The following is a 12,858-nucleotide window of genomic DNA, read 5'->3' as shown; positions in this document are numbered from 1 at the left end:
ACCCTAATCTAACACAAATTTCCCTCTCTCTCTCTCCATAGCCATTGATTCACTTATTGTACAAGGATGAGGACTAGAAATATTGCTCGTATTATAATAGTAAAATAGCAAACCAAGCAATGACATATAACTTAATCATAAAAGCTGGAAGCCCGTGGTGTAATGAGATTCGGCTATGTGCAAGTAAAATGAGAAAAGCACAAGGTAATTCAAACCACCTTCTGAATCTCGGAATGGAATTACTGACTATCGTTCATTCCTCAATACTTTTTATAAGAAAATTGCATACGCTTTTCAATCATGGTTCCTCACTAAAGCATTTACATTCATTTTACATGATGCTGTAATATTGCCAATGGAAGGGTACCATGCAGAAATTAAGTAGTTGTAAATGTTCCTGATGTTTGCTTCTCCGAGGATCGTCACCTGTTAGGGCATATTCCGGAGTTTCAGGAATTTAGCAAGTATTAATTTCAGCAGCAACCAAACTTCGGATTTGAATGTGGATTGTAGATTGAATTTAAAATGCAGCTCGGAGCAATGGTCTTCCTGCAGCTGCAGATTTGGGGTTGAAACACCAATTCACTTGATGTCTACATGTGCACTGGGGGGGAGAGAGAGAGGGGGAGGGAGGGGGAGGGGGAGGAGAGGAGGAGAATGAGAATGTTGATTATCATTCATTTTAGGTGTCTGGAGTGTGGGTGTGAAGACGGTGTTTGAAAACTATATGTACTTCAAGGAAAGCATTATAGATAGTACACTGCAACTATCAAATATTCCTGGTATTATCTTTGATCTTTGGCATTTAAAAATGCCGTGTAATATTGGATCAGGCAGGCCTCTTCTTCCAAGGGTGGCTCAAATATGATACCTGTATACACGTTTTGCTGGAATAAAGGCTTCTATAACCACTACTTTCAGTGTCCCTCTGGTGACTTTGACATTTGTATTAATGAGCAGATATACAGGTGTATCTAATAAAGTGGCCACTGAGTGTATACATTTAAGCATTTCTTTTGAAATATACCAGGGCATAATTTCAAAGGCAACATGACTGGTTTCTTCATTGTTATAAGTTTGTGAGGGAAAGAACATTCAGATCCTCACACTGAAAGCCTAATTTTGGATTGTTACTCCTGCAAGGGTTTCTGATGTAGGCAGCATGCTAATTTTTGTGTTGCCTGCTAATTAACATGATTTCATCGTATAACCAGTGCTGACCATGCTGTTCAGCTACTGCACACGTCAGCAGGGTGTCCAATATTGTGACTCGCCTGCCCTACTTAAAGCTGCTCTGCCCTGTTCAAAAGCAGCACCGGCATCACTTAAAGAGCCAGCACTTTGTGGAACCACCAGGCAGAAGATGTGCTGGTTTGAGCTTCGGTGCTGGGAACATCAGATGAAGGAAGAACGTCCTTGACGAGACGGACGTCACGTGGTACTGGCAGATCATCAACTCAGTGAAAGTCGCCCTTCGGTCTCACCCGAAACTTGTTGCTGTGCCGTCCAGACTTCAGGAGTGTGTGATGAGGCTTGTTGCAGCCACCGCAAGGGCTTGGTGGGGAAGGACCACAGTGTAGGGTCCTTCTGCTACTGGACAGGGAGGGACCAGGTTGGGTGAGGAAGCCCTCAATTACTGCAGTAATGCATCACCCCAGGGGGCCACATGAGTGGCAAAATTGCCATTGGTTTTAAATAATGTAATTAAACACTACGTACGTAATGCATCGCCTATGAATGTAAGAATGAAAAGGCATTACATGGCTTATTCTTGTATTTTTTCATTATGAATAAAGCTTATTTTGATATATAAAAAAGTAATTTATTGCTTTACCTGCCAAATGACTTGAGGAATCACTGGAATGATTTCAGTGACAGCACCTTAGCTGAAGTGTTAATAACTCGTATACTGGTTCTTGTTGAGATCCAAATAGAGGAACATTTTCACAGATGCCTGTGGTCCCTTACTAAGAGACCTTCTCACTCTCATCCCCCTTTTTAGTAATCTATGCTATTACTCCTCATAGACCGCTGTAAAGATAAAGAATTTCAGAAAACACAAAACAGTCGGAAAATTGAAGCAGCCGGTACAACTCAGTTAGCAACTGCCCTGACAGGAAGCTGATGATCCTTTCAAATGGTTCAGCAGTGTGTGACAAAGGCAGGGTGTTGGCTGGACGGAGATCCATAGAAAGCATCCGATCAGGATGCATGACAGCTTGGCAACTGCACGGGACTACATGAAACTGAAGATTGTTAGAAGGGTCTCATTGACTGTTTGCTCATTTCCATAGATACAGTCTGTCCGCTGAGTTTCTCCAGCATTTTGTGTACGTAGACTGCAAGGAACTGCACAACTCTGCTTTTTTTTTTGTTTTTTTGGCGTGTGCATCCATGCATGTGTGCGTCTGTGTGTGTGCGATGTTGGCGTGATGATGTCTTTTTCATGCCTTTACAAGGCGCAGAGCGAGAGAGAGAGGCTGTGTGGCGGGCCACTCCTCACACAGACATTTTGCAGTATCTTTCCCTTTATTTTACGAGGTCGAGTTGCGATCTTGACACTCAACCCGGCGCGGATGGAAAGCGTACTCGGGAGCAGCCCTGACTGGGTTCGAACCCGGGAACCTCCGTTCCAAAGTCCGGCGCTGATGTCATTGCGCCACCAGCCGGCCCTGCACAACTCTACTTTGTGGACACAGCTCAGCACATCACAGAAACTAGCCTCCACTCTATGGACTCATCTGTACTTCTCATTGCTTCAATAAAGCAGCCAGCACAATCAAAGACCCCACCCCAGACGTTCGATCTTCTCCCATCTCCCATTAGGCGCAAAATACAAAAGCTTGAAAGCACGTACCATCAGGTGCAGACAGGTCTTGTCAGTATCCTGAACGGATTTCTGCAATGAGATAGACTCCTGACCTCACAATCTACCTCATTAGGATCTTGCACTTTATTGTTTACCTTCAACGTACTTTCTCTGTAACTGTTACATTTTATTCCAGCATTGATATTGTTTTACCCTGTTGTACGTCAATGCACTATCTGTATGAACAGTATACAAGACAAGCCTTTCACTGTATCTTGGTACATGTGGCAATAATAAACCCATAAGCTAATACCAAACAGCAGCTTTGTTGTCAGATCAGCATTGCTCACCAAATATCATTATAATCTGCAAACATCTGGTGAGGTTTACTGCAGTTCATTCTAATTCCCGCACTAACAAGACAAATCCCACACACAACAGCACTACTCGATGTCGCAGTGAAATGAAAATGACATCCACTGAGGTGACAGATCAATTTCGCAACACATAATCCTCGTAATTATTGGCTAACGCCTAGGTGTGCAAGCCAGCCACTGGAACATACCTGTCGAATTGGTTCTGGTACTCTGTATTTACAGCAGGAATGAGTCAGGCGTGTGGCAGTGTCCAGATTAATCCTGTGGCCCACAGACACATAAATTGGTTTTGTGCTTTTCTCACAGCTTTTAAGAGCCTGCCACATGTAAAGAAAGGTATTTATATTAGAGCAGGTTCAGTATCATCCACATGCCGATCTTAAATGCCCCTAACGTACCTGCCTCTACCACCACCCCGGCAGCACATTCCACACACCCACCACTCTGTGTAATAAACCTACATCTGATATCCCCCCTCCCTTACACCTTCTTCCAATCACCTTAAAATTATGCCCTCTCACGTTAGCTGTTTCCACCCTGGGAAGAAATCTCAGGCTATTCACTCAATCTATGCCCCTTATCATCTTGTACGCCTCTGTGAAGTTATCCCTATCCTCCTTCACGCCAAAGAGAAAATCCCTAGCTCACTCAAACCAATCTCATAGAACCCGCTCTCTAATTCAGGCAGTGTCTTGGTAAATCTCCCCTGCATCTTCTTGAAAGCTTCTACATCCTTCCTATAATGAGGCAACCAGAACAGAGTACTGTAAACCAAGCGTAGGATTACCAGTGTTTTATAGAGCTGCAGCACTTCTTTGTGGCTCTTGAACTCAGTCCCCTGACAAATGAAGGCCAACATGCCTTCTTAACCACCCTAATCTCCTCTTGAAACATATCTCGGTCATTCATCACAAATTCGTATTTACTTGACACTTGCTCTGTGGTATTCATTAGACCCAACTACCAGTCGATCTGAGCACTGTAGCTTCAAACTGCACATCCTATTAAGCTTTCTACAGGTGCTTTTCATAACTTTTAATCTCACTTTTCTACTCCAGGTTCAAATTCTAAGAATAACAACTTATCATCTATTAAGATAAATTTGAAATATGGTTTCTAACATCTAAGAAAGGATGCGCTTGCATTGGGGAAGGTCTAGTGGAAGCTCACAAGTATTATCCTGGGAATAAAAGGGTTAACGTATGAGTAGTCATATGATGGCTTTGGGCCTATATTAGCTCAAGTTTAGAAGTATGAGGGGAGGGGAGAAGTAAGAGGGGAGAAGTATGAAATCTGTCAAATATTCGAAGGCCTAGATAGCGTGAATGTGGGAAGAATGTTTCCTATAGTGGGGCAGTGTAGGACCAAAGGGCTCAGCCTCAGAATAGAACAGAGGAGTGGAGCAATTTCTTTTGCCAGAGAGTGGTGAATCTAAGAGTGCTGTGGAGGCCAAGTCATTGGATATACTTAAAGCAGAGTTTGATAGCTTCATGATTAGTACAGGCATCAAAGGTTACAGGGAGAAGGCACGAGAATGGATTTGAGGGGGAGAATAAATCAGCCATGATGGAATGGCAGAACAGTCTCAACGGGCCAAATAGCCTGATTCTGCTCCTGTTGTATGTCTTGTGGTCTTCCCTTCCTCTAAGGTGAGGTGAGGGGAGATACTGAGGTGAGTATTGCTCTATCGTTAACCATTAAAGACAAAAGAAAACCTTTTTTTCAAGGCCCATCCTGCTATTACAATTGAATTTGGGAAAGAGCAGACCATCTATCAGAGTAGCAGTTTGCAGAGGAGATTTACCAGGATACTGACTGGATTAGAGGGCATGCCTTATGAGGACAGGCTGAGTGAGCTCGGGTTTTTCTCTTTGGAGAAAGGAGGATGAGAAATGACTTGATGGGGGTGTACAAGATGATAGGAGGCACAGGTCGAGAGGATAGAGACTTTTTCCCAGGGCGGAAGTGGCTAATTTAAGGAGATATTATTTTAAGGTGATTGGAGGAAAATATCAGGGGAATGTCAGAGGTAAGCTTTTTACGCAAAGAATGATAGGTGCATGGAACTCTCTACTAGGGTGGTGGTAAAGGCAGATACATTGGGGATATTTAAGAAACTCTTAGATAGGTACATGGAGGATAGGAAAATGGATAGTTATGCAGGAGTGAATGGTTAGATTGATCTTGGAGTAGGTTAAAAGGATGGCACAGCATCATGGGCCAAAAGTCCTGTACTGTGCTGCAATGCTCTATATTCTATGTAACCCTTCTATTAACAGGGTGATATGGTCTGAAGAACGAATGCAGCATCTTAGTTACACTGGAATATGTGAGAAAATTATAAAACAGAACAAGGAGCCTATCAGTGATTTCTATTTATTCAGGGATAGTAGAAAGTTATCATTTACAACATACAGAGTCATATTCATAGAATTATAAACAATGGAACCATGCCCTTTGGCCAACTTGTCCATGCCGACCAAGGTGCCTTCCTGAGCTAGTCCCATTTACCAGCATTTTTCCAATATCCCCTCTAAACCTTTCCTACCCATGAACCAGCCCAAATGTCTTTTAAATGTTGTACACGTCTCTACCACTTCCTCTGGTAGCTTGCTCCATATGCCACCCTCTATGTGAAAAGCATGCCCCTCTGGTCCACTTTCAACCTTTCCCCTCTCACCTTAATCCTACACCCTCTGGTTTTAGAATTCTCTATCCTGGGAGAGAAAATATTGACCATCCACCTTACCTCTGCCCCTCAAGATTTAATAAACTTTCTTACAGTCAACTTTCAACTTCCTTCATTACATGGAAATCAGTCACAGCCTATCCAGCCTCTGCTTCTGACTCAAGCCCGTTGGTCTCAGCAACATCTTTCGTGAATCTCTTCTGGGTCCTCTCTAGCTCAATCACATCCTTCCTAAAGATTGATGGTCGGAACAGCACATAATATTCTCGGTGCGGTCTCACCAACGTCTTGTAGAGCTGTAGCATGTCGTTCCCAATTCTTGCAATCAATATCCTGTCTGGTGAAGTGTGCTGCATGCCTTCACTACCACCTTGTTCAAGCATGTTGACGCTTTTGGGGAGCTATGCATGAGCAATCCTAGGACTTTCAGGACTCTGTTACTCACTGTGAATGCCCTGCCCTAGTTTAACTTCCCACAATGCACTGGTCTGAGATAACATTTCATCTGTCTTTCCTTTGTCCACTTTCCCAGTTGATCTATATCCTGTTGTAACTGTACACAACCTTCTTCACTGTCCACCATGCCCATCATTTTCATGTCATTGAAATGTGCCATCTACATTCTCATCCAAATCATTAATACATGTGACAAAGAACAGGGAACCTAGCCCTGATGTCTGTGTCACACCACTGGTCACAGGCCTCCAATCTGAAAAAACAACCCTCTGCTCCCATTCTCTGACTGCTACCACCATGCCAATTTAGATTATGAGGACACTCAGTCCTCGTTTATTGTCATTTAGAAATGCATACATGCATTAAGAAATGATACAATGTTCCTCCAGAGTGATATCACAGAAAAACAGGACAAACTAAAGACTAACACTGACAGAAACACATAATTATAACATATAGTTACAGCAGTGCAAACCAATACCATAATTTGACGAAGAGCAGACCATGGGCACGGTAAAAATAAGTCTCAAAGTCCTGATCGACTCCCGAGTCCCCGATAGCAGGTGGCAAAAAAGAGAAACTCCCTGCCATAAACCTCCAGACACCGACAACTGCTGATGCATTGGAAGCACCCGACAATAGCTGACACTGAGTCCGTCCATCCGAAAATTTCGAGCCTCCAACCAGCCCCTCCGATACAGCCTCCCGAGCGCCATCTTCTGCCGAGCACCTTCGACCTTGCCCCGGCCGCTGAAACAAGCAAAGCCGAGGATTTCGGGGCCTTTTGCTCCGGAGATTCCAGACCACACAGTAACAGCGGCAGCGAAGTGGGCATTTCAGAAGTTTCTCCAGATGTTCCTCCGTACTCTCACGTCTGTCTCCATCAAATCAGAATTCTGCACGGTACCCTACTTGACAGATTACAGATATCATTCACCAGAGAGGCCGCGCGCGCTGCGTCACGCCACCATCTTCTCCTCCTCCTTCAATTATGTATTCAATCGGCTGGATTGCATGTGACCTCACTGTCCAGGTCAGTCTACCAGGCAGGACTTTGTCAAAAAAGCCTTGCTAAAGTCCATGTAGTCAATGTCTATTGTCCTGCCCTCATCAATCCTCTTAGTGACCTCATCACGATCCTCCATCAAACTCATGAAACATAATTTCCCACACATAAAGCCGTGCTGGCTATCCTAATGAGTCTTTGCTTTTCCAAATGCAGATAGATCCTATCTCTGAAAATCCCCTCTGGTAACTTTCCTATCACTGACGTTAAAGCTCACCAGTCTGTAGTTCCCTAGATTACCCATTAACAAGAACTTTCATTTATATAGCAGCAATTGTAGCCTCAGGACAACCTAGAGTGCTTTACAACCAATGAAGTGAAGTTATTGTTACATTGTCTATTTGTGATTTGGTAGCTTGCTACATTGAGTGTGCCCAGGAGTTTTTGCTTCAATAAATAAATGTTTCTAGTCACCAGAAAGCAAAACTCATTCCTGAAACATAAGCAAATGAGTTTCTAAGCAGTCTATAATAGTTTCAGATCATTTGTTTGATCCCAGTATGATTGCACTTTGGTCCACAAGTGCACAGTTATAACACAATCCTTAAAACTATTTGCATCGAATTGTATCTTATAAGCAAAGACGTACCATACCCAAAACCTTCCCAGACCTTCCAGTTAGTGTAAAAGTGTTTCCTCTTTCATGAAGGTCTTTGATCTGCAAGACAAATGTGAGAGTTTACATGAAGCAATATCAATTATATAATTACGTTACTGACTGACTTAAGAAATAACCAATTCTCTTCTTGTAACATTAGTACCATTTGTGATTAATGCACAAGTCTCAATTTATCTTGCTATTCATGCAGTCATAGTCATAGAGTTATATAGCACATAAACAGGCTCTCTGGCCGATTCGACCAAGGGGACTCCCTGTGCTAGTCCCATTTGCCTATATTTGGCTCATATCCTGCTAAATCAGAATCAGAATCAGGTTTAATATCACCATCAGATGTCGTGAAATTTGTTAACTTTGCAGCAGCAGTACAATGCGATACATAATAATGTAGAAAAACAACTGCGAATTACAGTAAATATATATCCAGTACATTAAACAGTTAAATTAGATAAGTATTGCAAAAATAGAAATAAAAAAGTAGTGAGGTAGTGTTCATGGGTTCAATGTGCATTCAGAAATCAGATAGCAGAGGGGAAGAAGTTGTTCCTGAATCGTTGAGCATGCTTCTGTAGCTCCTTCCTGATAGTAGCAATGAGAAGAGGGTATGTCCTGGACACTGCCTTCTTAAGGCATCACTCCGTGAAGATGTTCTGGAAACTACGGAGGTTAGTGCCCGTGATGGAGCTTACTAAGTTTACAACTTTCTGCGGCATAGTCCAATCCTGTGCAGTAGATCCCCCTATATCAGATTGTGATGCAGCCAGTTAGAATGCTGTCCACGGTACATCTGTAGAAATTTACGAGTCTTTTAGGTGACAAACCAAACCTCCTCAATCTTTCCTTCCCAAGAAGCTGTCCAATCTTCTTTTAAATGTTCTAATTGTACCCTTCCTCTGATAACTCGATCCACATATCCATCGTCCTCTCGGTGAAAAACTTGCCCCTCAGGTTCTCCTTAAATCTTTTTCTTCTCACCTTAAATTTATGACCTCTAGTTTTAGATTCTCCTATCCTGGGGAAAAGATGGTGAATATACACCTCTGCCAGTAATAGTCATAGTCATACTTTATTGATTGCAGGGGGAAATTGGTAATGAAGAGATCAATAATAAAATAATGCTTCAAAATTCAATTTAATAGATCTTTCCTTTCACAAATGACAGTCACTTCACTTCCAAGAATTCTGTCAATCATGAACAAGGGAATGTCATTCAAGATCTGCTTTAAAACACAGAAAATAATCAGTAATACTGTTGTAGATAAGGTACAACAGGTAAGCTCCCTAACTCCCTCTGAATGTTTAGGAGAGAGTAAAGAATTTACTGAGATAATGCTAATACAAAATACTAACAGGACTCACAAGAACACAAGAAAATAGGTGCAGAAATAGGCCATGATGTCCAGCCATTCAATGTAACCATTGCCAATCTATACTGGCATCACCACCTCTTCCCTGCCACTTCTCTATAGCCCTCTATTCTTCAATCTATCAAACATTTATCCATCTCCACCTTAAATAATTCTCTCACTTTACACCGCACGCTGTCGGAGCAGCGCTGCCAGGATAATCAAGGACATGACCCACCTAGCCAACACACTTTTCGTCCCTCTTCCCTCCGGGAGAAGGCTCAGGAGCTTGAAGACTCGTACGGCCAGATTTGGGAACAGCCTCTCTCCAACTGTGATAAGACTGCTGAACGGATCCTGACCCGGATCTGGGCTGTACCCTCCAACTATCCAGACCTGCCTCTCGGTTTTTTTGCACTACCTTACTTTCCCTTTTCTATTTTCTCTTTATGATTTATAATTTAAATTTTTTACATTTACTAATTTTTACTATTGTTAATATATAATATTTGTAATCCAGGGAGTGGGAAGCGCAGAATCAAATATCGCTGTGATGATTGTACATTCTAGTACCAATTGTTTGATGACAATAAAGTATAAAGTATATGAAGTATAAAGTATAATTCTAGTGATCCAGGTTCTACCATCCACCAGGATAGAGAATTCCAGAGATTCACTACCATCTGCAAGAAGGGATTTCTATATATCTCAGTTTTAAATTACAGGTCCCTTAACTTGTACTTATGTCCCCTTGTTTAAGACTCTCTCACTAGCAAAAACATCCTTACATCTACCCTTTAAGATCTTATGTTTGAATAAGATCACATTCATTCTTCAAGATTCAAGATTGGTTATTGTCATTCATCAGTACACAAAGGTAAAGGAGAACGAAACCAGTAGGCTAGACAAGGGAGATGCAGTGGATGTTGTATATTTGGATTTTCAGAAGGCCTTTGACAAGGTGCCACACATGAGGCTGCTTAACAAGATAAGAGCCCATGGAATTACAGGAAAGTTACATACGTGGATAGAGCGTTGGCTGATTGGCAGGAAACAGAGAGTGGGAATAAAGGGATCCTATTCTGGTTGGCTGCCGGTTACCAGTGGTGTTCCACAGGGATCAGTGTTGGGGCCGCTTCTTTTTACATTGTACATCAACGATTTGGATTATGGAATAGATGGCTTTGTGGCTAAGTTTGCTGACGATACGAAGATAGGTGGAGGGGCCGGTAGTGCTGAGGAAACGGAGAGTCTGCAGAGAGACTTGGATAGATTGGAAGAATGGGCAGAGAAGTGGCAAATGAAGTACAATGTTGGAAAGTGTATGGTATGCACTTTGGCAGAAAAAATAAACGGGCAGACTATTATTTAAATGGGGAAAGAATTCAAAGTTCTGAGATGCAACGGGACTTGGGAGTCCTCGTACAGGTTTCCCTTAAAGTTAACCTCCAGGTTGAGTCGGTAGTGAAGAAGGCGAATGCAATGTTGGCATTCATTTCTAGAGGAATAGAGTATAGGAGCAGGGATGTGATGTTGAGGCTCTATAAGGCGCTGGTGAGACCTCACTCAGAGTACTGTGGGCAGTTTTGGTCTCCTTATTTAAGAAAGGATGTGCTGACGTTGGAGAGGGTACAGAGAAGATTCACTAGAATGATTCCGGGAATGAGAGGGTTAACATATGAGGAACGTTTGTCCGCTCTTGGACTGTATTCCTTGGAGTTTAGAAGAATGAGGGGAGACCTCATAGAAACATTTTGAATGTTAAAAGGCATGGACAGAGTGGATGTGGCAAAGTTGTTTCCCATGATGGGGGAGTCTAGTACGAGAGGGCATGACTTCAGGATTGAAGGGCGCCCTTTCAGAATAGAAATGCGAAAAAAATTTTTTAGTCAGAGGGTGGTGAATCTATGGAATTTGTTGCCACGGGCAGCAGTGGAGGCCAAGTCATTGGGTGTATTTAAGGCAGAGATTGATAGGTATCTGAGTAGCCAGGGCATCAAAGGTTATGGTGAGAAGGCGGGGCAGTGGGACTAAATAGGATAAAATGGATCAGCTCATGATAAAATGGCGGAGCAGACTCGATGGGCCAAATGGCCTACTTCTGCTCCTTTGTCTTATGGTCTTATGGTCTAAAATGATTGTTACTCTGAATCCAATGCAAAAACACAATAAGCATGAAAGCACAATAAACATAACTGCATTAGATTAGCTTATATACATAGACTGTATGAATAGAAAGTGATGCTAGCCACAGGAGTGTCTGTATATAAGATGACTGACAAAATGGTAAAGTATTGGTGGTGGGTTAGTTGGTGGAGGTGTTGATCAGCCTTACTGCTTGGGGGAAGTAACTGGTTTTGAGTGTGGTGGTGCTGGCGTGGATGCTGCATAGCCTCTTCCCTGATGGGAGTGGGACAAACAGTCCATAAACAGGGTGGGTGGGATCCTTCATGATGTTTCTGGCATTTTTCCAACACCTTTCAGGATATATGTCCTTGATAGCAGGTAGGCTCTTGCCGGTGATGTGTTGGATAGTTTAATTACTCAGTTCTAAGCTCCAAGGAGAACAGGCCCAAACTGTTTAGTCTTTCTTGGTGAGACAACTCTCTCATCCCAGCAATTAGCCTCCTTATGCTGCCTCCAAAATTCGTATTTTTTTATTGGTCAAGGGACGAAAACTGTATGCAGCTCTCCAGCTGATGCAACTGCACAACTGTACAACTGCAGCGAAACCTCACTATTCTTGAACTCCAGGTGCTTGGCAATGAAGACCAAAATACAGTTTACCTTCTCATTGGGCCTGCTAGCTTTTTGAATGACATACCTAGATCTCTCCATACCTCACTCATTTTCAGCCTCTCTCCATTTAGATAATTTCCCTTGACATTCCCTTCAAGAGGGCACTTAGAACTAAGGGTCAAGGTGCACAAGGTAGAAACACCCATTTAGTTCAAAAAGTTCAAAATTCAAAGTGTATTGATTATCGAAGTATGAATACAGATATGTATGTATATACCTTGTTGATCCATATATATACATATACACATAGATAGATATACATAGATATATATATTAAAAATGTATAAAATGTGTGTGTTTCTGTCACGATGATTGCTCGATTTCTGAAAATACTTTCAGTCTGGCTTATGGTTCATAATGAACAGCTCAGTGATGTTGCTATTTATCAACAAAGACTAAGTTAAACCAATCCTGTCAAAGGGCTTGCAGAGAAACTCATTACTGAGCAAAACACAGGGAATAAATAAAAGGTCTTAACTGAAGCTGGCTTGAGAATGTGAATTGACAGGTACTCTGTGAAGGTTGGCCACTAAGAGCGAGTGTTCTTTTTCCTTTGCGTTTATATTTATCTTCTATTATTCAGCTGAAGGCTTGTGGAGAAAATACTCTCAGATCCACACATCACTACCGCTCGCTTACTCATCTCAAGCACCGGGTGACTTTATTCATACAGATCGTGGCAGCACAAGTTTGCAAA

The 12,858-nt window shown here is 42.3% G+C and overlaps 1 protein-coding gene across 10 annotated transcripts in view; it reads right to left on the bottom strand.

Moving 5' to 3' along the window:
* Window positions 1–12,858, bottom strand: part of LOC134336376 (endonuclease V-like) — a 150,829-nt gene that overhangs the window by 92,367 nt on the left and 45,604 nt on the right. For all 10 annotated transcript variants that reach the window (XR_010015783.1, XM_063030526.1, XM_063030523.1 and 7 more), the window contains exons 6-7: window positions 7,987–8,055; window positions 3,375–3,503 (exon numbers count right to left, since the gene is read on the bottom strand). Coding sequence is in view for 9 of the 10 variants with exons in the window: in XM_063030526.1 (XP_062886596.1) it covers window positions 3,375–3,503; window positions 7,987–8,055 (198 nt within the window). In the remaining variant the exon portion in view is untranslated. The remainder of the gene's footprint in view (window positions 1–3,374; window positions 3,504–7,986; window positions 8,056–12,858) is intronic.

Source organism: Mobula hypostoma, chromosome 22 (genome assembly GCF_963921235.1).
Source record: "Mobula hypostoma chromosome 22, sMobHyp1.1, whole genome shotgun sequence".
In the NCBI taxonomy this organism is placed as follows: Eukaryota; Metazoa; Chordata; class Chondrichthyes; order Myliobatiformes; family Myliobatidae; genus Mobula; species Mobula hypostoma.
This window is presented reverse-complemented; position numbering and strand designations above follow the sequence as displayed.